General features: G+C 46.9%; 4 protein-coding genes across 4 annotated transcripts; 2 read left to right on the forward strand and 2 right to left on the reverse strand.

Annotated features, from left to right (window-relative positions):
* Positions 1 to 316: 316 nt before the first annotated feature.
* Positions 317 to 2,652, reverse strand: LOC127306571 (pentatricopeptide repeat-containing protein At1g31920). Its single transcript, XM_051337226.2, has one exon. The coding sequence runs from the start codon at positions 2,313 to 2,315 to the stop codon at positions 477 to 479; it is 1,839 nt and encodes a 612-aa protein (XP_051193186.1). The 5' UTR covers positions 2,316 to 2,652; the 3' UTR covers positions 317 to 476.
* A 6,514-nt stretch (positions 2,653 to 9,166) lies between these two features.
* Positions 9,167 to 14,090, forward strand: LOC127306570 (uncharacterized). Its single transcript, XM_051337225.2, has 7 exons — positions 9,167 to 9,554; positions 9,634 to 9,729; positions 10,328 to 10,748; positions 11,451 to 11,541; positions 12,427 to 12,763; positions 12,848 to 12,996; positions 13,347 to 14,090. The coding sequence occupies exons 1-7, from the start codon at positions 9,249 to 9,251 to the stop codon at positions 13,846 to 13,848; spliced, it is 1,902 nt and encodes a 633-aa protein (XP_051193185.1). The 5' UTR covers positions 9,167 to 9,248; the 3' UTR covers positions 13,849 to 14,090.
* A 527-nt stretch (positions 14,091 to 14,617) lies between these two features.
* On the reverse strand, positions 14,618 to 16,497 carry LOC127306569 (uncharacterized). The gene is made up of 3 exons (XM_051337224.2): positions 16,319 to 16,497; positions 15,430 to 15,612; positions 14,618 to 15,044 (listed from the first exon to the last, which is right to left on the reverse strand). The coding sequence occupies exons 1-3, from the start codon at positions 16,379 to 16,381 to the stop codon at positions 14,814 to 14,816; spliced, it is 477 nt and encodes a 158-aa protein (XP_051193184.1). The 5' UTR covers positions 16,382 to 16,497; the 3' UTR covers positions 14,618 to 14,813.
* A 6,213-nt stretch (positions 16,498 to 22,710) lies between these two features.
* On the forward strand, positions 22,711 to 25,989 carry LOC127306567 (secretory carrier-associated membrane protein 6). The gene is made up of 12 exons (XM_051337223.2): positions 22,711 to 22,907; positions 23,032 to 23,160; positions 23,252 to 23,314; positions 23,409 to 23,442; positions 23,536 to 23,658; positions 23,752 to 23,814; positions 23,929 to 24,022; positions 24,257 to 24,302; positions 24,407 to 24,474; positions 24,616 to 24,664; positions 24,837 to 24,902; positions 25,529 to 25,989. Exons 1-12 carry the CDS (start codon positions 22,854 to 22,856, stop codon positions 25,559 to 25,561), a joined length of 822 nt encoding a protein of 273 aa, XP_051193183.1. The 5' UTR covers positions 22,711 to 22,853; the 3' UTR covers positions 25,562 to 25,989.
* Positions 25,990 to 26,381: the final 392 nt, after the last annotated feature.

The following is a 26,381-nucleotide window of genomic DNA, read 5'->3' on the forward strand; positions in this document are numbered from 1 at the left end:
ATGCTCAGTATTACCGGCACTTTATCGATATGCCTCCAGTTATTTTCGTGGCATATCTTCAAAAGTGTCAGCAATACTCAGTATTACCGGCACTTTATCGATATGCCTCCAGTTTTTTTAGTGGCATTTCTCCATTAGTGTCGTGTTTCCACAAGGTAGGAGTTTATTTCAGGTGCTAGTAAATAAGAAATCCTGATTATTCGTGTGGTGTGTTCCTCTAGTGCCGTGTCCAAGAAATAATCTGAATACATAATACTACACGCAAAAGGAGGCGACATTTCACATGTTGCTGTACAGATTTGTACCATATACACAATTCACAACAAAAGAGCTAATCATACATTTCAGAGGCCGGGGTTTTCTCCCTTTTTCGAAAAAGAACTAATCATACACTTCAATGAAAATTCAATCAGGAAGTGCCCATATTTACAACATCCATAACATCACACAATTCACAGTTAAATGGCTTATTGGCACTACCAGTAGTTCCCGCAGCTGCAGGCACCACGCCTGAACCGGTGGAAACGGTTCCGGTCTCTGACTACGACGTCCCTCCCGAAGATATCCGATATCAGCGAGCTATACGCGTGACACTCTTTGCTCATCCGGAGGTTCGTGACGACCCTCACCGGAGTCCCTTCCGGCGTGCTGAGCAGGCCGAACGCCATTGCCAGCTTCTGGCTGTGCGCGGCGACGGCCCGCCGCTTCTCCTCGTCGTCGACGTCCAGCGCCACATCCGTCGTGTCGGGCTTGTACCCCTCGAACCGGAGCTGCCACTCCATCTGGTGGAGCATCTCGTAGATGTCGGCCGTCCGAGGGTGCGACCGGTCCTGAGACACGAACCGGTGCATCCTGCCGTGCACCTCCACGGCGCTGAAGCCCTGAGCCTGCGCCAGGCCCCTGTCCACCGCCTCCACCCGGAGCGCCGCCGCCGCGTCCCAGTTCTTGGCGCTGGCGTGCATGTCCGCGACGATTATGTAGTCGCCGGCGTTAGCTGCGCCGCCGAGGCGCGCCAGCTCCCTCAGCGCGCGTTCGGCGTGCTCAATGTCACCGTGGATCCGGCAGGCGTTGAGCAGGCTCCGCCATGCCGAGTCTGTCGGACCCGTGGGCATGCTCCCGATGAGTGCGCGCGCCTCTTCCAGCCTCCCGGCGCGGGCCATGAGGTCCACCATGCAGCCGTAGTGCTGCGCGTTGGGAGCCACAATGTGCTCCAGCCGCATCCGGTCGAAGCACCGGAGCCCTTCGTCGAGCAGCCCGGAGCGGCTGCACGCATTCAGCACGCCGACGTACACGGCCTCATCGGGCCTGTGTCCCTCACTGGCCATCGCGTCGAACACCTGCAGCGCCTTCCGCCCGTCCCCGTGCAGCGCCAGACCGGACACCATGGCGCTGTACGTCCAGACATTCCTCTCGCCGTCCATCCCGTCGAACACCGCGGTCGCCTTCTCGATGCAGCCGCACTTGGCGTACATGTCCACCATGGACGTCTCCATGAACGTGTTGAGCCTCGCCGTGTTCCTCAGCAGCGCGCAGTGGACGCTCCGGCCGACGTCGTAGGCGCCCAGGTGCGCGCACGCCGAGAGCGCGCTCACCATGGAGCTTTCGTCGGGCCTCCACCCGTCGCGCGCCATCGCGCCGAACGCCTCGAGGCACTCAGCCCACAGCCCGGCCCTCGTGTACGCCGCGAGCAGCGCGCTCCAGGACGCCGCCGTCCTCGCCCCGGCCTCCATCTGCTCGAACGCCCGGCGCGCCAGCTCCGCCTCGCCGCACTTGCCGTAGAGGCTGATGAGGCTGTTCTGCACGTGCTCGTCGTGCCGGGAGAAGCCGAGCTTCGTGGCGTGTCCCTGCAGCTGCCTCCCTTGTCGCGAGGCGGCGAGCTGCGCGCACGCCTTGAGGACGAACGGGAAGGTGTAGGTGTCGGGATCGACGCCGTTGTGCAGCATGTCGACGTACAGCCGCAGCGCGGCCGCGGGGTCGCGGCCACCGGCGACGTGGCCGCGCATCAGGGTGTTGTAGTCGAACGCCTCCGGGTCGTCGAGCGTGGCGAAGATGGCCGCCGCGTACTCCATGCTGCCCGGCCAGTCCCCGAGCGCGCACGCCGCGAGGAGCGGCCGCGCGTGCCGCGGGGAGCGGTCGAGGCCGAGCTTGACGTGCCGCGCGTGAGCCTTCCGGACCTCGTCCAGGCCACCACGCGCCGAGACCGTGGTGCAGCATGGCGCCTGCTCCAGCGCCCGCGTCGACGGCGCCGGCGCGGCGGCGGTTCTTGGCGTGGCGACCTGGTGCTGCGAGTGGGGAAGCACTAGACCTCCCACCATGGGCGTACAGGGCTATGAGAATGAGACCACCATTCTCGCGACTGCAACGAGTGGCTACATGGAGATCGGGCGTCCACAGCCACAGGAATTAGTAACCGCAAGGAGTGAAGATCCAATGTCCCTATCCCCGGACTGAGTAAATTGTAATCCAGCAGCTCACGGCTCACTCAGCTTCGTCGTTCTTCACTCGGCGTGGACATGGAACTGCTCGGGGGTGGGAGTGGGACTAGCTTGGAAGGATTTCGTGGCTAGGAAGCGGTGCTGGGATTTTCATGGGTTGTGGAGTGTCATCACTCATCCAGGGGTTGGAGCGGACAAATGGCTGCTGGCTAGAGTCGATGGTATGACGGAATTGGTCTTTTTGGGTGAGGATAAGGTTCATGAGCAACCAGCGACAGGAGGATGCCAGGATTATACTCTGAAGGTCTAATCACTGTTGTTTGTGTATCCTCCGTTTCATATTAGTTGTCGTAAATTCTTTTTCTGAATCTAGGACAACTAACAATGATCAGAGGGAATATTTAGGATTATTTTAGGGTTAAGTATAATTAGTGTAGGAACAGACTTGTCGTGTGAGCGGGCTTCCCACCACGAGGGTGAATAGGTGATCAAAAACAATTACAACTTTAGCTGTAACAAATTTGAAAATATATGCGTTTAATTGATGAAACACAAACCTAAATATAATAGGCTCAACTAAGCCCACCAATAACTTATGTTAAAGACAAGATTAAACACTTATGTGATAGCAAGTTATAACAAGATAAATACAAACCTTCAACTCAATGGTTATCCCAAGATAAATACATAGCTGAAAAGCTCGGGTGAGATAACCTGGAGCAATACGAGAGAAAGAACAAAGAAGGACATTAACAAAGTACACCAAGATCAATATCTAAAGAATTCTTTTCACGATTCACATAGAAGAGACATTGATTGGTGTAGTAGTAGATCGAGATCTCTTTTCTCTTTCCTCTAAAGAGATGCAAAAAGAAAAGAAGAATCGGCTAGACTAGGAGATGGCAAGCTTTAGAAGTTAAACATTGGAGAGGGGGGGGGGGGGGGGGGAACTTGCTCAAAGTATTGGGAACCATTGGGAAGAAAACCCCATAAATATGTTCCCCGGAATCCAACTGCTATGCATAAAATATGTGACCCGAAGCTTTCGAGTGCCACAGAACTTTTCCGGGGCACCTAGGTGCCCAATGAAGATCTCCCTAGACACCCTAGAGGTTTTCCCCGGATTTTTCTTCGAAACTCCCCCTCCGTCGGAACTTCCGAGTAGACCAACATGGAAATAACAATATCTTCTGCATGCAAAATCCATTTTTTATGCGCTCAGGGTTGTTGGACAAATAACAACAAGCTCTATATCTTCATGCAGAGAAATATGAAATAACAACAAAAGGAGGATACAAATGCAAGATTGAAGGTTTGAACTCTATAAAATAAGAACCGACAAAATCTCCAACATAAAGAACAATTTTTCATATATATGAAATCAGTGTTTAATGAAGTTTAGAGCTTGTCTTGAAAAAAACAACGACCTGTAAATCCTAACATGCATAATAAAAGCCAAATAATAACAAAGAAGAATGATGTCAAGACTCTAAGGGTTCGAACTCTCTACGAACGATATGATCGATCAATCTACACACCTGCGAGCCCACGATAGTATGACTATCAATCTTATAACCCGGTATCTTACGACCACATTCAGACCAGTAAAATAGAAAATTCTCAAGGTCGGCGCATATCTCATTTGGGATAGATGATGACGATCATGCCCACCTACTGTAGGAACACCCTTCTTGATTGCGCTCGCTTGGTGAAGACTCCCAAATTGCTCCCCCATAATCCACTATGTCAGAGTCTCTCTTAGGAACATCACACATGTTTGTTATCACCAAATAGACGGTATTATTCTAGCATATGATCGAAATTCGAGATACTCATCTTGAATTTACACTTATCAACCTTGATGGTGATCACCACTCTAGTCCATCCTCTAGTGGGCTATATATATGAAATCTACCTTTTGATACAAACCCATGAAAAGACCATACATAACCCCACATACAAACACCAAACACCTAGACCCTGTTTGCCACCACAAGATTATGCACAACCACACTTTCCTGCTGCCCGATCTGCGACGAGACCCGGACTACGTGGTGGACTCACCACTTTTGACGTGGTGGTTTGAGGCCAAGAACGACGCTTAGCGCCAGAGCATCAAGGCTCACCTCGAGGGCCTCGACGACGGTGATGTTGACTACGAGGAGCATGAGGCGTACTAGGTGTCGCCAACACAGCCCCAGGTGCCACGTGCCGCCACCGATGTGCGACCGTGAAAGAGGAGTAGGATGCTCCATCGGAGGAGGAGTACTGGCCAGGGTACATATTCCCCAAGCCGCACCCCGGTCGCCCCGATTGGTTGCAGTACCAAGGGGCTGACACCCAATATGTGGAGTGATAGCTGGGTTTCTGTGCTCAACAACAAAGTTGTTGCAGTACTTGTAGCGGCAACTATTTATTAGAAAGTTTGTCTCAAAGGAGCTTTGCAAATGGCAATAACACAACCCCGCAACTGCGTTGTCAGGTGCAGCCACGTTCGCACCCAAATCGTGGTTTGAAAATAGCCTATACTATAAGGTGCTAAGATGGTAATGATTTGAGGGTGGTTTGGAGTAACTATTAATAAAGAACTAAACAACAACAAAGTAAACTAAAAAGGTATTGTAGCTATAAGATTGAATGGAATGAGAGGTAGTTTCTAGGCTTCGGTCTCAGTTGTACTAGATTGGCGAATATATGTGTGATCCGTTATTTACAACAGATTCCGTAGACAAATAAATAATCCTCGTTTGATTTCCTCATTTATTACCAGATTGTGCCACAGCTTGTACTATGCATAATTTGTTACATGTCACTTGTAAGGCAGAGGTATATTTCTAGGTCAAAGGGTTGCGTGAACTCGTCTTTGTAACTCATGTACATAAATACTAGATCACCATACATTCTAGCTTAGCGCACTAGATCATACCTCGACCTAGAACTGGATCAATCACTCACTCATGGATGAATAATAATAAAAGTAAACTAAACCAAGAGAGCGTGTTTGCGATATGGTTGAGGGGTTCTCAAGGAGTGTAGGTTTCACCACTAGTATTGCTATTACTTATGATTAGAATGAACTATATCTTTGCCTAGCTATGTGTGGGAAGAGCTCCATAATAAGATGCGCCCAGAAAGTCATCGGTCATCACATCTCTAAATAACCACAACAACTAGTCTTCTGCAAGCCACATATTAACTATTTCTATTAAAGGTTTCACTATGATTATCGATATGAGCTTAGTGAATCCCTCCTTATCCCCATCATCCATGTGTTAGAGCGCCGATACGGGCATGTCACTTCCCGCTGTTCAGTCTACCACACTTCTAAGGGTAGTTCTCTCTCATAAGGCATATATTATGTGGTGCACTTTACATAACATCAAGAGAGAAAACTAACACATATTCATAGATCAAAGGTATAAAACATATTTATTTCACATCATAATATTACTAGGGTTTCTCCATATCTCCTCAAGAACAAAGGAACTACTCAAACATGAGGGGATAAACATCATAGCAATATGAATATGAAGGTACAATTTCATATAAGTGTAAATCCTAATAGGGTTCAGATTACAACCAAGTAGACAAAGGGGATCGAAGATGTAGACGTTGATGATGATGATGATGATGATGATGATGATGATGATGGAGATCGATGCGTTGCCCTTCAAGATCCTAGCCTCCTCCTCCTCTTCTGTGTTGGTGTAGATGGTGATGGAGGCAACGGCTTGTGGAGATGGCGGCTACGGCGGCAGAGCACCAGGGCTCCGTCCCTAGGGCGTGGATGATGAAGTGGTGCCTCTACTTGCCTCCTCCCCTCTTTATATAGACGCTGGAGGTCGGTTTCGCGAACCGACAGAGCATGTGGCCGAATATTTCCATCGGGCCTTCACAAATGTTGTTCCGTTTGACGAAACGGACCCGATGACACCGGTATGGACGTACGGTACGGGCGGGTCTGCCCGTATCGGTGGTCGACAAAGTTACTAGATCCTTTCGTATTCTGGACGCCATTTCTTCATACGAACTTCGATTTGGGTGTTCTTTGGCTCGTTGAACTCTTATGGACGAGGGCTACAACACCATGGCCTTAGATCTTAAATATAAGATGTTGAAAAAAAATATCACTTTTCCCACACCTCATATGGCTAAGTCTGGTGCCTCTAACTCTTCCACATTGTGTCCTCTTGGTCCCTTTTGCTCCATTTTTCCATGATTACCAATAACACCTAAACACATATCAAAGACAAGAGAAACATAATAAAATCCTACTAATACTACTAAATATGCAAAGCTCATATGAAGATGAACAAGAATCGTAAGTATGCAAAATAAGCATAGGTGTATCTAGCTGGAGCATGAAATGGGTGACAATATGAGTAATAGTATACTTAAAAATCTCATTAGAATAGTGCTAAATTTCGAGCTATCATGGAGTCTCTCCCATGAGTGTTGGCCGGTGTTCCCTCCAGAGGCCTACATCCAAGGCGACGTCAAGGACCCGCTAGAAGATGGCGACATGGAATACAAGCCAATGGAGGAGCCGGAGCTGACAGATGAGGAGGCCGTCCCGCACCATGTCCATCTCGAGGAGCCCATCCACCTCTCACAGCAGGTTGTGGCAGCGCCAGCACCGCTACCACCTCTCGTAGCAGGTCGTGGCGGCACCGGCATCTCCAGCAGCTGCCACCGCCTCCTCCAGCGGCCAATGTGTGGCCGCCTCCGCGGGTCTTCATCAACCTCGATGAGAAAGACTAGAAGCTGGTAGGGCTGGCAAGGAGGGCCTGAACCTGTCAGCATGCGCGCCATTATCCATTTCTCTTTTTCTACAATACGTGTACTTTCGTGCCCTATAATACGTAAATTATGTTTGTGTTTTTTCATGTCGATTTTTTTGTAGTTTGAGGCTGTTGGGGCAGCTGGAAAACTGCAAATGGACACGGGCTTCCTCCGTGTCCGCGGACCACCAAAAAGGGACCAAAATAGACAGTTTTGCTGCCCAAAATGCAACGGTGGGCTGCATTTCAAACAACCAATCTCTCTGCTTGGATCCGTACACGGTGGTCGGCGGATATGGAAGATACCCAGGTTCGTTTGCGCGTGACAGTTGCCCTAGCGGCGGCCCTCATTTGGTCCGCATTCTTGCAATTTGGGGCCATTTTCTAAACTGATTTGCAACATAGGCCACTGATTTACACACATAGGCCACGGATGTTGTGAATAAAATCAATATTACCACAAATAGTACCAATGTTTTGAATAACACAAATAGTAGCATATAGTTTATACAACACGTACAAAGTCACAAGTCATAATTTATGACAAACATTAGAATTTAAATAGAGGGCTACTGGTTTTCAATATGATTCCACAGATGCTAGACCAAATCATTCGAGAGTCGGTTATAAGTTGCCCTGTCTCGCATTGCATGATGCACATGGAGGAAATCGACCAAGTCAGACATCGATCCAGGCTCGGACGACCAAATCATTTCATTTTTTTAGGTTATTTTCAGTGTCTTTTTTTGGATTGTGAGGCGGCGGCTACACCCTGAAGTTATAAGGCTAGTGCCAACGCAGACGCGAGCGGAGGCGGTACCGCCCGGCGCGGGGCGGGAGAGAGGCGAGAGAGGGGCGACTGGGCAGCGCGGGGCGGTGGCGCTGGCGCCGAGCGCTATCGCCCGCTCCCGCCCGGCCACCGCCGCGCCTGGGCGAGAGGGAGGCGATAGGCGGGCGAGAGGCGGGCGGCGCGCCGGCAAAGACGGGGCGAGAGGGAGGGCCGGAATCGCCGCGAGCGGCGGAGACCGGCGGCGCAGACGTCGCCCGATTGGCGCAGAAGAGGGCACCCCGGCGGCCGGCGCTTGGTGGAGGAGGACCAGGACGTCGCGGCGGAGCCAATGGCGGCGGAGCCAGGGGGCTGCGAGGGCCATCCTGGCCGCCAGTGCCATCGACGGCCACGGCATCGACAAGCAGCAGCTTGGCTGCGTGCATGGAGAAGAAGATAAAGGGGGTTTTGCAGAAAACCCCTTGGACTTTAGGATTTGCTTAGGAAAAATAAAAATATGGTAGGATTTGGCATTTTAGGGTGTTTTGAGCCAAATTTGAGGGGCTTTTTGCACAAAAATTTAAATAGAGCTGGCACTATTTTATGATCTAATCGGTAACAATTTTAGTTCAATAAAATAATTTCCTTGCATTATTTATATTGTTGTAATCTGAAAATGAAATGCTGATGTCGAGGAGAGAGAAAAGCTGACGTGGAGGAAAGAGAAGTAAAGCTGGCACTATAGCCTGTGCACTGGCACCGTGGGGTGAGAGTGGGGTGAGAGTGGGGTGAGAGTGAGGAAAAAAGCTGACGTGGCGGGTGAGAGTGAGGCTATGCATTGGCACCAGCCTAATAAGGTCCTCCCTGCTCTATCCTTGCTCCGGTGGTGTGCCTAGTGCTGTCGGAGGGTACGTGGGGTGGGTGGATCTCCTAGGATCCGATCAATTTTCATTGAGAGTGAAAATTATTATTGATGACTATTAATAAATTGGTGTAGGTTTTCCCCATTTTGAATTTTTTTTAATAAATTGGTGTAGGTATTTTTTTAAAAAAATCTGAAGCGAACTCGAGGGAGAGCGTCTTCTGTCTCAAGAAAACCGAGAAGCACCTTCAGGAAGGAGGAAAAAAAAGGGTGTCGATCTTCTTGGGCCACAAGCCGAAGCTGGGAGGCGCCGTGGAGAAGACACAAATACACCGCATCTCCCGATCGAGACTGCAGCCCAGCCTTAAACCCTACAGCCGCCGCAAAGCCCCCCAACAAACACCATGGCCGCCGCCGCCGCCGCGAAGGCCGCCGCCGCCGCCCTCTCCGCCGGGGCGGCCTTCGCCGCGTCCTCCGGGAGGGTGCACGCCGGCCTCATCCCCGGCTGGTCCTCCCCTTCCCCCGCCCCTGCCCCCGGTACCGTCCCCGGGGCGCCGCCGGCCCCCGAGCCGGCTGCCGAGGAGAAGCCCAGGGTCCGGAACGACAACCCGCGCACCAGCGCCTCCGGGTTCAACCCCGAGCCGCTGGAGGAGGGGGTCAAGCTGCTGGACGAGATGGCTAAAAAACATAGTTCCACTGAAGTCAAGAAGGTAGGATTTCCGAGGCTTGGGGGAAGCTATTGTCTGTGTCTTGGCTGGCTCTGGTGTTGACTGACTCATGGCTCTGCAGACCTTCGAGCATCTTAAGAAGGTGGAGGATACGAAGCAAGCGGAGCTCGCTGCAAAGAAGGCCGAGTACATGAGGGAGGCTGCGATCCTCGAGCTCGTGAGATACTTATTTCTCTTCTTTCCGTTTATTTTTGTTGGCCACAATGCTCTGGACGAATTGCCATTAGTCTTCATTCAGACTGTCGGGAATGTTGGCAGTAATATATATACCATTGCTGAAGAAATTTCGTTTTCAGGCATCCAGTTTCACGAGGGAGCAGTTTTGGTGTATGTTACTGCTAGTAGCGTCTTCCCCTTTTACTTTTGCTTAGATAAGACCAAGCAAATAAACCACTCATGCGATTTAGTACTCTTTAATTAGTTGGGGGATGTCACACTCACACACAAGAATTGCTGAATTTTCAGCCGCACACACAGACACACAAAGAAGCCGCTAGTAATTTGTACTGTTCTTAAGGAGTTTTTGGTACTTAATTTCGATCTATATGTTTGATACTTATTATATAACAATGCAAAGACCAAGTGCTTGACTGGAAATCAAGTTCTAGAGCACTGTATTTATTACGCACGGTATATGCTTCAGATCACGCACACGTATATTTATTTGACTAAATGTATATCTGCACTGCTAAATTTATTTTAGTCTTGCTTGCTTGTTTGTTTATTTTACATGTTGCATCTTGACACATTTGCAGGAGAGGACACGCACCGAGTATGAAGAGAAGAAAAAACTTGCGCAGACCCAAGCTGAAATAAAGTCACAGGTAGCTCGATATAACGATGAGCTAGCGAGGAAAAGGTTGCAGAACGAACATGAGGCACAGAGGACGAGAAACCATGAGCTCGTCAAGATGCAAGAAGAATCTGCACTTAAGATAGAGCACATAAGACGCCAGTTTGAGGAGGAAATCCAGGAACTACGCAAACGGACACAGCAGGAAATGGCAGCTATAGAGCAGGAGACCCAGAGACAGAAAAGTAGAGCAGAAGCGGAGGCAAAGGCGCTTGAAAAGAAACTGTCTGAAGATGTGAATCGGCGAATGCTTATTGAAAAGGCAAATGCTGAGAGGGAGAAGTGGGTCCAAGCAATAAATGCAACTTTTGAGCATATAGGAGGTATGCCTTACCAAGTTGCCATTTCCATGTGCCTATTCATTTCCTCAGACCTTTTTTACTATAAACCACTTGTACACGTTTTCTAACCCATGTCGAACAATTGGATTAACCGTTCATAACCCAGAGCAAAGGGCCTTAGACGAATTAACTCCGTCTGTCCAGAAATGTATGTTGTAGTTCAGTAATTAAGCAGTAAATTGATACAATCACTTGTGTAGTTGTGGTTCTGCCCTTCTCTTACTCCCACACAAGTTCACTAATGAAGCTCTCCGCTCAGATGTTCTCTCTCTGACTAATCATATGACTGCTGCTCATCCCACATGAATGCACCGTTTGCTACTATATAAATGGTGCTGTAGTGCAGCTTCCAACTCTTCCAATTGGGAAGGTGATCTCGTAGTGTGAGGACCTGAGTGTGTAATTAGTACTATATCTTCGCCCACCGCTATATAAATGATGTGTAGTGCGGCTTCCACCTCTTCCAATTGGGAAGGTGATTTTGTTGTGTGAGGATCTGAGCGTGTAATTAGTACTATATCTGCCCACCACTCTGCTTGTTCTGTCTCTAGCTAACATGACCTGCATTTCTGGTTGGAGTGGGTAACCTGGTTGTGAGGCGACCTGTGTTGATAATGCTCATATAATTATATATCAGTGGTGATATAGAAGGTTAGCTTTAACATTTTCCTTTTGACATTTCAGGTGGTTTACGGACGATATTAACTGATCAGAGTAAGCTAACAGTAGCAGTTATAGGTGTAACTGGACTTGCAGCAGGGATATACACAACAAGGTAAAATTCATAAGCTGTACTCTATGTTTGCACTTCAGAATACTGACTGGTAAATGGCCATAAAATTGAAAGGAATGCCGAGTGTATCTTGACCTTATAGACTAAGGAATTGATTATTTGATTGCATGGAACTGCTATCGTGCATCCACTTGCAAGTTGCAACTTCTAATACTCTTTTGTTTTGAAACGTTCCTGTACTCTCTCTGATTCACAATGAAAGTCGTTTTAGAATCTTTACGAGTTCAAACATTTGTTGAGTTTGACCATATATAAGAAAGAATTACTAGCATCCATGGCATCAAATTGATATTACTAGATTCATCATGAAAGTTTATGTGAGGCAACATATTTGCTTAGAAATTGAGTCACGGTGTCAGCTTGAAGGCTGTATCCTCAAAATAAGCTTGAAGGCTGTATCCTCAAAAAAAAAACTTGAAGGTTGTGGCAACATCCTTGTGGCAACATCCAAGACTTACAGTGTGACTTGCAAGGAGTAATAAGTCTGAAACCAATTAGTGCCAGGTTATACTGAGAGCTGTTATATCTCAGTTGGATTCTACGAAGTTATCATAAATCAGTAGTATTACCGAATTCTGATTGCTCTTCTTACCGTTAATTCACTGCTATTGGCACTTCTGGTGTAGGCTTCTTATATCCTCTATTGTTGAATGCAATGTTGCTGTTTTCAGCCCCAATGGCACGAATATCATTCTGGTGTAGACTGTTTTGTTTCAGGATGTGTGAAGTTCTTAACCTTCTTATATCCTCTATTGTTGAATTCAATGTTGCTGTTTTCAGCCCCAATGACACGAATATCATTCTGGAGTTGTGTATTAGTCATTTGTGCATGTGATCCTCTTACACGATTAACTTATTTGCCTCCAGGGAAGGTGCAAGAGTAGTCTGGGGTTATGTTGACCGTATTCTGGGTCAGCCTTCACTGATCAGAGAGTCATCACGAGGGAAGTACCCTTGGTCTGGTATCCCATCACGTGCTATGAGTACTGTGACTAGCAAACTGAAAAATGGGAGCAATTTGGGGAAGGATGGGAAAGGTTTTGGTGATGTTATTCTAAATCCTTCTCTTCAGAAGAGAGTGAATCAACTAGCTAATGCCACAGCAAACACGAAACTTCATCAAGCTCCTTTTAGGAACATGCTTTTCTATGGGCCTCCTGGCACAGGGAAAACAATGGCAGCAAGGGAACTAGCCCGTGAATCTGTAAGTTGTATAAGCGAACTCCCTGTGAATACTAGTGGAAATATTTGAAATATTGTTAGCTTACTAACATTATAACCATTACAGGGACTAGATTATGCACTGATGACTGGTGGAGATGTTGCACCGTTAGGAGCACAAGCAGTCACCAAGATTCATCAGCTGTTTGATTGGGCAAAGAAATCCGATAGAGGTCTACTCCTCTTCATTGATGAAGCAGATGCTTTCTTGTGCGAGTAAGTGATAGTCAAATCTTCAGACTCTTTTCGTAAATTAGATTCTTTGGTACCTGTGACTTTGCAGCATCCTAAATGTTTCAGAAAGAACTTCATGTTCTTGTGTAAATGCTAAGCATCAGCATCATAGATGTTAGCAATGTGTTGACTATTTCTAGTTCTCTATAATTTTCACATTGCTTCTTCATATGTCGATATCACAAGATATTCATGTTTAGAAGTCTTTTCTGTTCTGCCTAGTTGGTAAATATCTTTTACCTTTACCCAACTGCAGTGTTTTTTTTTTTTTTTTGCGAATATACCCAACTGCAGTGTTGACATTCCTGAGTAATTTATTTTCTATCTTGCAGACGGAACAAGACATACATGAGTGAAGCTCAAAGGAGTGCTCTGAATGCTCTCCTTTACCGCACGGGTAGCCAATCCAAGGACTTTGTGCTTGCACTAGCGACCAACAGACCTGGTGACCTTGACTCAGCTGTTGCTGACCGTATCGACGAGGTCCTTGAGTTTCCTTTGCCTGGTGAAGAAGAGAGGTCCAAGATTGTTAAACTGTACCTTGACAAGTACATCGTGAAAGCTGGTGAAAAGCAAGGAAAGGGCTTGTTCAGCTTCTTCCGCCGCCAGCCTCAGAAGATAGCAGTGAAGGGGATCACCGATGACCTGATCCGTGAGGCTGCTGCCAAGACGGAAGGCTTCTCTGGAAGAGAGATCGCGAAGCTATTGGCGAGTGTGCAGGCCGCAGTGTACGGGAGCACGGAATGTGAGCTCACCCCGGCCCTGTTCCGTGAGGTTGTAGATTACAAAGTTGCCGAGCACCAGCAGAGGAGAAAAATCGCTGGTCATGCTTAGGAGTAGATTACACTGTTCATTTCTGGATAGTGCCTGGACCAGGGGCAGGTGATTCACCTGCTTAGTCCTCGTTAATTCTTTTTGCTGCCATCCTGGCACACCTCGGTTGAAGTTTGGAGGCTCACATGTATCAACGTCAAGATGACAGTTCACTTGCAACAAGCTCGGCAGTTTTCTGATTGATCTTCAGCACATACTTATGCCTTTGGTGGCGTCATTTACTAATAATTTAGTCATTGATAGTGGCTGTATGGTGTCCATTTACTGTTAAGCCGTGTTGATAAGGCCTGCCTCAACAGCTTGCATTTTCCTTTCACCGCAAGCTCGACCAACATTTAGAGCTGACCTCTCCCTTCTGAATACTGGGAAGATTAGTAACGTTGAGCCTCTGTATAAAAAAGAACCCGTTGTGCTTATGCAATCTGCCATATATGGCATCTGTATCACCAAGATTACCCCTCTTCAACATCACACGCCATCTTAATATCACATATCGGAGAATCAAATAAATCTAATCTGGACATTAAGATTTCTGTGTTGAGTAAAGCTTATCATTCTTGGTTATGTAAGAAATGATACTCAAACAACCTGACTCTCAAACAAAACTAGAGATGCAAGTGGGATTTATAGTTCATTTTGTATTTCCCCAAAATTTTGTACAGAAAACTCAAAATGAACTATAGCTGGGATTTAGGTGGGATCCCACTTGACAATTAACAGTAGAGCTGCCTAAAACGTAGACACGCATCTCAGTGTATCTTTCAACAAATTAGAAGGATGTAACTGCAGGTTTCTTTCACTCGTATATATAGATAAAAGTACATAGAAACAGTCCACCACACAAAAGCCTGTTTCTATAGTTGCAACCAAGATTTAACACAGCTGTATCCAGCTCGTAGCATTTCACAAGGGGCGAAGATGGAAGAGACAGTAATATACAGATACAGTCAAGGCATATACAGGCTTCATTCAGCAGGACGATGGCTCTCAGGCATGTCACACTCGTCAAGCAGCGCCAGGATGTTATGCTCAGGAGCACTTACAGAGGGCAGTATCGCACGCCTTCGGGCTGCAGGTCGCGGCCTTGTTCCGCTGCTGTCAGACTCAAGCTGAGACCCTTCCTTCACGACCGGCAAGTCTGTCCTCACCCGCCCACCCGCTGTAGAAGACATCCTCTCTTGCCATATCCTCCCATCCTAGAAATCATGAATCAGCAAAATCAATAAGGAATAATATAGTTCTTGCATGATCTTTTGCCGGGTGACTTAAGGAAACCTTGCCAAAAGGGATGGAAAAGAAATGTACCAAGAACAGACAAAATACAGAAACAGGTACATTAGAATTTGATGGCAGGATTAGGTCGTAGCTCAGATACAGAGTTCTGTTTAAGGAACATCAACAGAGCCTGACATCAATTGCCCCTGCATTCCCCCATAAGTCGATAACCTTGAAACTCAAGTGTATAAGAGCAGGCCTGTAACTTTATGTCTGCCACACAAGTTCACTACTGCTACTACTTGTCGTAGACTACATACCACCATTCAAACATTCAATTTTTCTTAAACAAGAGAACAGGCTTACATGCAGTATAGATGGCTCAGGAAGCGGGCATTTCACCGGCTGATCAAGGTTGACAGGCTCCACAGGGTGCTCCACTGGCTTGAACTCAATGCCTACCTCAATGCCGTGGGGACTATCCCCAGCTGCAGCTGCCGGGTCAGAATCCCCGGTCTCCATGTTGGGCGCCAATGTCTCCACAACCTCCTACAGCATCAAAACGAGATTGCCCGAGTCAATACCTATTTGAGTACCCAAAACTGTTGTCTCGTTAGTCGTTACAGCAGTTGGGCAGTAGGACAGCCAAGAGTTAGCAACGTCAGGTTGCAATCTGATAGGAGTTATGCCTGACTTTTGGCTCTAATAAACCACGAACACCTCCTGAGTAATACAAGTAAATTCCACGAAGTCTGCTGAAAAAGCTTGGATTCCATTTTGGAGACAGCAAAATCTCGCAACTTTTCCCAAGATCAAATCATGAAGAGGGCTGAAGCCTAAAGTTGGAAACCTGAGTACGGTTCTTGCTTGCCTAATCTCTCCAAAGAAGGACGGCAAGCATACAGTCGCTATTTTTCTTACTTGGATCCTACCAAACAGAATCATCCTAAGCGAATTTCCTCCATATAACTATATAAGAATCCGAATTTAATACTAAATCAGAAGAGGAAAAGGAAAGGGGGCTACCATGTGTTGGAGGCAGCACCATCCATCCATCATAAGACGAATTACGAGATGAAATCGGAACAGCTCAAATCTGAGCCATGGACGACTTCGTACTGCTAAAGCTAACCTAGTATTAAAGCAAGGTGTATCCCCAGACAGATCTCTCCTCTGGGCAAGTAAACTAGGGAGCAAGTAGGAGTACAGTACATGTGGGCACGAATACAAAACAGGGCGGGGGAGGGAAACTCACGACGGCGCTCTTGGCGCGGCGGTGGGTGCCACCGGCGGAGAACCTGGAGAAGATTCCGACCATCGTCCCCGCGACTTGTGCCGACCGCCCTGACTCGAAGCTCCGGAGCTAAAGCGGGGCGCTTTTCTTGTTGAGGGAGGGGAGCGCTGATCGATCCAGTGATTGACCTGTCGGAGTGGGGGCTTTCAGCTTTGGGCATCTTGCCCCGGTGCACCTGCGAGGCTGCGACGGGCTGGCCAAGTTTTTTTTTTCTTCTTTTTCTTAAAATAGTACATAGTACATCTTTTTGTCAGATTTTTTTGTATTTTCTAACATTTAAAGTATTTTTACTTAGACATTTTTGCGTACACTCCTCCTGTACATATCTATCTATATATTTAATGCCATAATTTTTGAAGACATATAGAAGTGTGAGGTTTTGAAATTTTAAAAAATCTAAAAATGAATGGAGCACTACTGCCCAGTGGGGAAATGTGCATCTTTGTTCGCATTGGAGCTTCTTCTTCTTAACTAACCTATTTCGCCTTAATTATTTCCAATCCTTAGTAGATTATTACAGAAAGACGGAGACAGTACTTGGTAGCGCAATTCACTGATCAACATGCTTAATATGTATTCATCCCCATGTATACTAATTATAGTACCACCGGTAATAAGCCTATCGAGATATGTAGACACATCAGATCTTGAAACGTCAAGTCGGTTTAGCGTCCATGCCACGGGCGCCAGACCTTCCCCGTGAGAAATCTTATGTCTAACATACAACTTGTTTCTAGTCTATTTTAGCTATATATGGTGCTTTTTTTTAATATAGTAGGAACAAGTTACAAAGTTCAACTCCCACATGTAACTTACCCGCATAATCCAAGTCTAACGGTAGCGTATAGACATATTTGGCACAACTTTAACAATCTTCATCTTGGCGAATATGTCGCCAACTTGAAAACATCAACGCCGTGAACTTAGTTCTTCTTGTTGCTCACTTGCATGAGCCGGCCTTCGAATCCTCATTGCACTCGGTTGCCTCGGCTGATCATGTCGCCTCATCTTTCTTAACTTTCAGCTCTACCTGAAATGATGTTCACATGCATGCACCATATACATGTTATTCTTGACTTGCATGATCAACTTGTTCCTGTCAACAAGGTAGACATAGCTTTTGTCATGGAGTTCCCCAAGTACGTGAAATTAGATTCTTGCAAACCCATGCACATATCTAACATTATGGGCCACCAGTTCATCACCACCTTAAGCCTTGATCTTGATATTTGCAATGCTCATAATACATTGAGGCGCACCATCGCTTTGACAGATAACTCCAAGACCACCAGGCTTGTAGGTTGCTAAGAGACCCCTGAATCCAACACACACACTTCATCAAACAATTCACTTACTAATGCTAGAATTTCACTATCATAATCGACTACAGAGTGTATAGCTAGATTTACGGCTCCATCGGTCTTCTTCCGAGTTGGACAGTGTTTTCTTATATGACCTCAATCCTTCCAATGAAAGCACCGAGGGGCATGCGAAGCTCCTCAGTGGCTTTAGATGCTTGGATGAGGCGGAGGTGCAAAAGGGAGGGGAGGAGGTTCATGAAGGGATTGACGATACTCCGGTGGCTAGGGTATCAGATCAATGACTACGATAAGGCGAGCTAACAAGCGAGGCCGGGAGGCCAAAAAACCCCATGTGGCGAGGATGTTATTAGGGCCCCAATCCCAAAACAAGGACCTTAATGGCAAAACCTTAATCATTGTTTCGTCACCATGATAATTCAAAAGAGTGATGCATACAATTCAAATTTAGATTCAATGACATTACTATCTAAACGAAATTGAAAACAAAGACCGAGTTGCATGTAGCTCTTTATTATTTTTTATTTTTTTAAAGTTTATTTTTTTAAACAGAATTCTAGATATAACCAATGATGTATATTACAAAGGTGCAAAAAATCTCAATGTAAAATTCTTTCTTTGTACCTTTCGAACACAACCAATATATATTAGAACCTCTTTTACTTGCTGGAGCACTTCTTGGTTCTGTCAATTATGAGTTTCACTCATAGTTTTCTGGTTGAATTGGGAGACGAAGTAGGTATTATTGCGAGCCAATGAATTGGAGAGCCACGTACTCAACTAACATTAAGAACTTTTCATACTAGCGGAGTATTCATAGGCACCCCTGACCTTGTCATTTTCGTGTAGTATAAAATACAAAGATTTTCACATTAAAAATTTTCACTTTTGTAGATTTTATCGTTGGCTACATCAAGAATTTTATTTATAACTTTTTAAAATTTAAAAATATGATTATTAATTTTTAAAAAATAAAAAACTACATGTAGCTCAGCCTCTATTTATCCACCTCACAGGTAAAGACATAGTTGTTGAAATGCTCGATTGCATCTTCTTGGAGTTACTCATCTGTTGACCCATCTTCTGTGTCGATTGAAGCACTCCACCGCTCCCTAAAGAAACTAGTCCAACTTTCTTATGTTGGCCTCGGCCCACTTGCCCTGCCAAGGAGTTTACCCCAACCTCCGTCACCGGCTCTATGGCAGTGGTGATCTCCCCAATCCTCATGATTTTATCAACTCACAGAACATTTGCAGCGTCATCGCATCCACACCCTGCAGTATGCACACGATAGTCCGAACCGCCCTGTCCTCCAAAAGTACTACGTGATAGAATTAGTGCAGGACCGCTTTGCTCTCCTCGCGTCGTCCCCTCCATGCGACCAAGGAGGCGAAACCCTAGCCGCGCCGCTACTGATATGCGTACAACACGCGACCGTTGGGAACCCCAAGAGGAAGGTGTGATGCGTACAGCGGCAAGTTTTCTCTCAGTAAGAAACCAAGGTTTATCGAACCAGTAGGAGCCAAGAAGCACGTTGAAAGTTGATGGCGGTGAGATGTAGTGCGGCGCAACACCAGGGATTCCGGCGCCAACGTGGAACCTGCACAACACAACCAAAGTACTTTGCCCCAACGAAACAGTGAGGTTGTCAATCTCACCGGCTTGCTGTAACAAAGGATTAGATGTATAGTGTGGATGATGATTGTTTGCAGAAAACAGTAAAACAAGTATCGCAGTAGATTGTATTCGTTGTAAAAGATTGGACCGGGGTCCACAGTTCACTAGAGGTGTCTCTCTCATAAGATAAATAGCATGTTGGGTGAACAAATTACAGTTGGGCAATTGACAAATAGAGAGGGCATGACAATGCACATACATGATATGATGAATATTGTGAGATTTAATTGGGCATTACGACAAAGTACATAGACCGCTATCCAGCATGCATCTATGCCTAAAAAGTCCACCTTCAGGTTATCATCCGAACCCCTTCCAGTATTAAGTTGAAAACAACAGACAATTGCATTAAGTATGGTGCGTAATGTAATCAATAACTACATCCTCGGACATAGCATCAATGTTTTATCCCTAGTGGCAACAGCACATCCACAACCTTAGAACTTTCTGTCACTGTCCCAGATTTAATGGAGGCATGAACCCACTATCGAGCATAAATACTCCCTCTTGGAGTTAAGAGTAATAACTTGGCCAGAGCCTCTACTAATAACGGAGAGCATGCAAGATCATAAACAACACATAGGTAATAGATTGATAATCAACATAACATAGTATTCTCTATCCATCGGATCCCAACAAACACAACATATAGCATTACAGATAGATGATCTTGATCATGTTAGGCAGCTCACAAGACCCGACAATGAAGCACATAAGGAGAAGACAACCATCTAGCTACTGCTATGGACCCATAGTCCAGGGGTGAACTACTCACTCATCACTCCGGAGGCGACCATGGCGGTGAAGAGTCCTCCGGGAGATGATTCCCCTCTCAGGCAGGGTGCCGGAGGCGATCTCCTGAATCCCCCGTGATGGGATTGGCGGCGGCGGCGTCTCTGGAAGGTTTTTCGTATCGTGGCTCTCAGTACTGGGGGTTTCGCGACGAAGACTATATGTAGGCGGAAGGGCAGGTCAGGGGGCCACACGGGGGCCCCACACGCTAGGGCCGCGCGGGCCCCCCTGGGCCGCGCCGCCCTAGTGTGGCGGCGCCCCGTGGCCCCACTTCGTCTTCCCTTCGGTCTTCTGGAAGCTTCGTGGCAAAATAGGCCCCTGGGCGTTGATTTCGTCCAATTCCGAGAATATTTCCTTACTAGGATTTCTGAAACAAAAACAGCAGAAAACAACAACTGGCTCTTCGGCATCTCGTTAATAGGTTAGTGCCGGAAAATGCATAAATATGACATAAAGTATGCATAAAACATGTAGATATCATCAATAATGTGGTATGGAACATAAGAAATTATCGATACGTCGGAGACGTATCAGCTACCACCCTCTTCCCCTTTCCCCTCTCCTCGTTGCCCCCAGACACACCGCCGGGGTAAGCCCGCAATGCCGTGAAGGGGGCGGCGGAGATCTGAGCCCTTGACCCCTCCCCCCCGCGCAGCTTCTAGGTGGATGATCTCCACGCTGGGACCGCAATGGACGAGGCGGCTACTCGACAGGATCCCTTTCCCCTGGCCTCTCTTGGCCTTAGGTGAGGGAGGTCTTGACCGACGGCTTCCACGGTAGCGGCTCTGGATCCAAGGCGGTGGCCTCGTTCGGAGAGGCAACGTCCACCACGCGGCTGGTGGCGTTGCAGATGCTACGAACCGACGCCCTGATCCGTGCGGACAGCGGGGTGACAACGAATGTGGTCCCCTGCTCGCGCCCGGATCCCGAAGGTCAGAACTCCACGATCTCTCTGGCCTCTTCCTCCCACTGATCTGGCTGTTGTACTGACACAAATGCTTGTTCGGGAGTCGGTGGGGTGCGATGGGTCCGGGAGAAATCCTTGGTCTTGTGACCACAACGACGGCGACACCCTCGAGGTGTCATTTACCTTGTGAGGAGCCGATGAGGTCCCATCCTTCTCCTACTCCCTACCCCCCAGGTGAAAGGCGACTGTGCCATGGGCGTCGTTCTCTCCTTGGGGGCCCCATCTGGGGCACAGTGGTGGAGGTCCTCGTTGATGCTATTTGTTGCACCGGTGTGCCCATCGCGGAGAGGAGGCCTTGTGACGTCCTTCTATGGCGATCACTAGATTTGCATCTCTTCTAGTTTCAGGGGGAACGTCTCCATTGGCCGACGGTATGGTGCTCTGCGATGCAGGACAAGGGGGTTGGGACCCTCTTCGGCAATGGAGGAGGAAGATGCTTGTTCTTTGTCACAGGAAGATGTTCACTTGGTGCTGCCCTCAATGCTGAGTTGCTGATCTGCTGCTACAGTTGTGTCGTCTTGGGGTTTTAGCGAGGAGGACTTTTTCAGCTTCAAGCGGTGTTTCTAGTTTAATCTTGTGTTCTTAAGGTGTGTTGTGTTGTAAGCTATTTTTAGCATTCTTATATCATTAGCCGCTGGGCTTTATAAATTTAAAGCAGAGCATATATAAACAATAAAATGCTTTTCGAGGACGCCCCTTGGTAATGTCGTGTTTCGAAGACCTCCGACAAAAATATCGCAGCAGTCATTTGGGGATGCCATTTGGTGGTTTCGCGTTTGAGGGACGCTCGTTCCATCTGCATACCCCAAATACGGCCTACACGAACAGTAAAATACGATGAAAATTAAAGTTTTCAATTAAACTCCGTTATATGTTACAAGGTTGAATGAAGATGGCTAAAGTTCAATCTAAAACCTAGCCTACTTGCCATCTTTCGAGGCGCTCGATGGGCTAGCTTCGCCGTCATTTCCCTTCCTCCTCTAGCGTTCCCGCGCCTACAACTTCCTCCGAAGCGCATTCCTCTACCGTTTAACCGCTATGACGTGGTGATCCCCTCCTCAATAGGCGCCCGTTCGACGGAGATCATCCTAGAGCTTCTTCAACGACTCGTAGGACTCGACGATGGCCTTTTTCTCCGCCGACTGCTACTCCGTGCCCGGCCCATCACTCTAGTCCTCTAGGTCGTTGTAGTTCGAGACCTCCTCCTCCTCATCCGTCGCCATATTTGCTGCCATCTCGACTGATCCATCCGATGCCACCTCTTCCTCCGCCTCTTCCTCCGCGCCAGCCATGCACTGCACGCCGAGGGCGGCGAACTCCTCCATGTTGGCCTCTTCGAGCTCGGGTTTGAGTGCCGGCGACGCAAGTTCTTCCGCCGGTGGAGGTGGAGGTGCCATCCTAACGCGGCCGTTGCAACCTAGCATGGAGTAGATCTTCGCACCATTGCTCGAGAAGATCACCATATCGGCATTTTCGAAATGCTCTACATCGACAAGATCTCAGTCACGTATTCGTTTTTGAATTTGTAGCCAGAAATGTCAGCGAAGGAAGCGGCGAGAGGAAAAGAAAACCTTGAACCTGAAGCTACTTGCAGCGGTCAGTCCACAGCGCCCGACACGCCCACTCCACCTCACACCCACCGCGCTCCCTCTCTTCCCTTCCTCACTCCAGACTCCACACACCAAACCCAACCGCCGATCATTTCCACCGCCCGAATCCAGCCAGCCCGGCAGCTGCGAGGATGTACCGAGATCCCAACCCCTTCGACGAGGGCGCCGACGACAGCGCCTTCTCCGTAATCCCCCATTCCTCCCCCTACACTCAGCAGATCTCGGCCGGGATCTCCCCGCTCAGCTCCGGCGTGTGATTTCCTAGCGTGTTCTGACGAGTTGCGCGTTTGTTGGTGTTGTCGTGCGCAGAATGGAGGAGGACGCGGCGGTGCCGGCGGCGGCAACTCGCAGTTCCAGTTCCGCCCGGCGGAGCCCGCCGGGTTCGGCGGCGGTGGCGGCCGCGATGCCGCCGTCGACATCCCCCTTGACAACATGAACGTGAGAGAGGATCTTGCATTTCCTGTTGCTCGGGGAGTGGTTGAGCGTGTCCACGGGCCTACGGCGCTGATCAATATGGTTGCTTTTGCAGGGTTCGAATGGCAAGGACAGTGAGCTCTCGCAGTGGCAGGCGGATCTCAAGAGGCGAGAGGCGGTAAGCTCGTTATGCTGCTGTCTTGGATTTTGACTGTTGATTTTATACAATTCCAGTTCTCCGCTCTCTGATTTGAATACTTTTGTGGGTGAAGGACATCAAGAGGAGGGAGGAAGCTCTCAAGAGCGGTACGTGTCTACTCGCATTGGGCCCTAGATCGCTTATTGTGTTCCCATGGAATTGTGAACTGAATGTTGTGTGACCGTATCGTGTTGATGTAGCCGGGGTGCCCATGGAGGACAAGAACTGGCCGCCCTTCTTCCCGATCATCCACCACGACATCGCCAATGAGATACCAGCCAACGCGCAGCGGCTGCAGTATCTTGCTTTTGCAAGCTGGCTTGGTAACTGCGCACACACCCGTGAGAGATTATCTGTTTTAAGAGGCTGAATTGTTTGTACTCACAGACAATGTTTTGGGTTGCAATTATCTACAGGCATTGTGCTTTGTCTCGTCTGGAATTTCATTGCTGTCATAGTCTGTTGGATCAGAGGGGGAGGTGAGCTAAGTACATCTTTTAATTGCAGTTTGGGTACCAACAAGTGCTAGTTTAATTGTCCTGTCATGTCATGTAATGCAGCAAGTCACTAAATCTTCGGATTTCACTATGCAGACTCCAAACTGTTTTTCCTGGCTACCATCTACGGCATGCTTGGAATTCCTCTGTCGTACTTGATGTGGTATAGGCCTCTGTACCGTGCAATGAGGTATGCATCTTATATTTATTGCTTCCTGGCATCCTGCTATGGACACAGAATAATCAGCACCGGTTCATGCCGCTAATTCTGAATCCCACTTCTTATCAGCCTAACATGCCTAGCGATTCTAATTAGCAACTTCTTCCAGATGTTTATAACTTAACTGAATGCAAATCTATGCACTGTATTTTTCCTAGCACTAGGAGTGGCTTTATTTTTAATATTGCTCAACTTGTTGAACAGAACTGACAGTGCATTAAGCTTTGGGTGGTTTTTCCTTTGTTACATGGTAAGGTCTTGACGAAACTCCTGGTTCCTGCTTTCTTCATATGATATAATATGATATTTATGTTGGTGACCTTATTGTATTATTTTGTCTTTGTTTGGTTGTAGCTCCACATTGGCTTCTGTATAATTGCTGCCATTGCTCCACCGATTGTATTTAAAGGAAAATCGCTAACGTAAGATAACTTGCCACAGTGTACACAATTGCAGCCGAGAATCTCTAATACGATAGGTGGCCTGTCCACTGTATTTTAATGCATTGAGACTGTTGATTTTTGTATGTGGTTCTAAACAAAGTATGCTTTATCTGTCATCAGGGGTATACTGGCTGCAATCGATACCTTCTCTGACAATGCATTAGTTGGGGTGAGTAGATCCGTAGATGTTATTTCATCCTTCCGCAGTTCATAAACTTCCTATTTAGAATGAACAACGGGATATGTTTCCTACTGGCACTTTTACTCTGTCTATAAAGTATTTCAGTACGATTTTTATGCTTAGTGTATATGACATTTAAGACCAATGTTCTTTGTTTCAGATATTTTATTTTGTTGGATTTGCCTTGTTTTCGTTGGAGACAGTTGTGAGCATTTGGGTTCTTCAGGTCTGTAACTTATCTGCTATATCCCTCTACCCCTTTGCCCCGTTCCATCCTATGTCGCCTTTACTTTATTATGTTCTTCATTTTTTGGGTTTAGTGCAACCTTAGCTCATCTTTGGATACTTAATCTAAATGAAAGGAAGTAAATAGGTACTCATTTGGTGTATTATATAGTTTTAATTTTTATATGCTTATTTTATATGAAAGAAATACAATTATGGATCAGTTGGAGACGTTAACTTATCCAAAACTGGAAGTATTCTATTCCCGTATTGTTGTTTGTTAAGTTACTCAAGGTCTCTAGCTATCCAACTCTATGCATAAATTTCAACAATAATGGTCTCTTCAAAATTAGGAAAATATGGAATCTATCCAACTGTGATACTTATGTTTATTGCTGGAAGTAACATTAATCATCAGTTGGCCACTGTTTACTAATCAACTTATCTTTGTTTGTCTCGAAGAGTGAGTGAGCATGTCATGCTGACAGTGAAACACTGTAACTAATATTTTTTGTTAATGTTATCAACCTATGCCTATACAACTTTGGTGGTTGTCAAGTTCCTTGCAGTGCAATATACCAGCAGTCTAACGCTTATTGGTTTTTGTTCTGATTTTGGTTTATGCAGAGAGTATATATGTATTTCAGAGGGCACAAGTGAAGTGGGCAACAGAAGAAATTACAGAAGTCTACATGTACCATTCGAGCGTGCTGCGGTTCTGTGCATACGTCCAAGTACATGAAATTCTTTGTATGTTATGGTAGTGATGGTTAATTACCTTTGAGGTTTCTTTGGTGGAAGGGTGGCAGTGTAGCACCAATATACATAGTGTTGTTTCTGGAACTATGTGTTGTTTGAAGCCTTAATTTTTTTACCTATAAAACTTGCACTTTCTTCACATTTTTTGTATACTAGCGTGGCTGCATGTTCTATTGGTCTCCTGGTGTCTTCTATGGGAGCCATACGGTTGCTGGAACCCAAAGACATCAAACTATCTGGAGATATTTTTTGTACGACGAATTCTGGTTCCAATTATGGTTCTGTAAATGATGAATTCGCCTGTGAGCAATGATAAATGGGGTTCTGTATTTTTTTTGTGGGCAGGGGTTCTGTAAATTATACTCCCTCTGTTCCTGTTTAATCGACATGCAACGTCAATTAAAACGGTACAGAGGTAGTGCTCCCCAAACATACAACGCAGAACTTTTAAATGGTACTCCGTACATTTGTTTCTGCTGAGAGGTTAACTGCAAGATGGTATACGAATTCTCAGTTTCCTGCGCAGTATATGCTCCGGAATGTCTAGCATGTCTCTTGAGTCTTGACATATCAAGACTGGGGTTGGCCATCGAGCGTCGAGTGAGTCGGGGATGCTGACATGGCACATACCTGTGACCACACGGACACTGCCTTCTAAGATAAACGTACATATGGACTACAGCATGGTGAGGTAAGCATCAGCCATATCTCCTCCAATTCT

This window comes from Lolium perenne, chromosome 6 (assembly GCF_019359855.2).
Source record: "Lolium perenne isolate Kyuss_39 chromosome 6, Kyuss_2.0, whole genome shotgun sequence".
Classification (NCBI taxonomy): domain Eukaryota; kingdom Viridiplantae; phylum Streptophyta; class Magnoliopsida; order Poales; family Poaceae; genus Lolium; species Lolium perenne.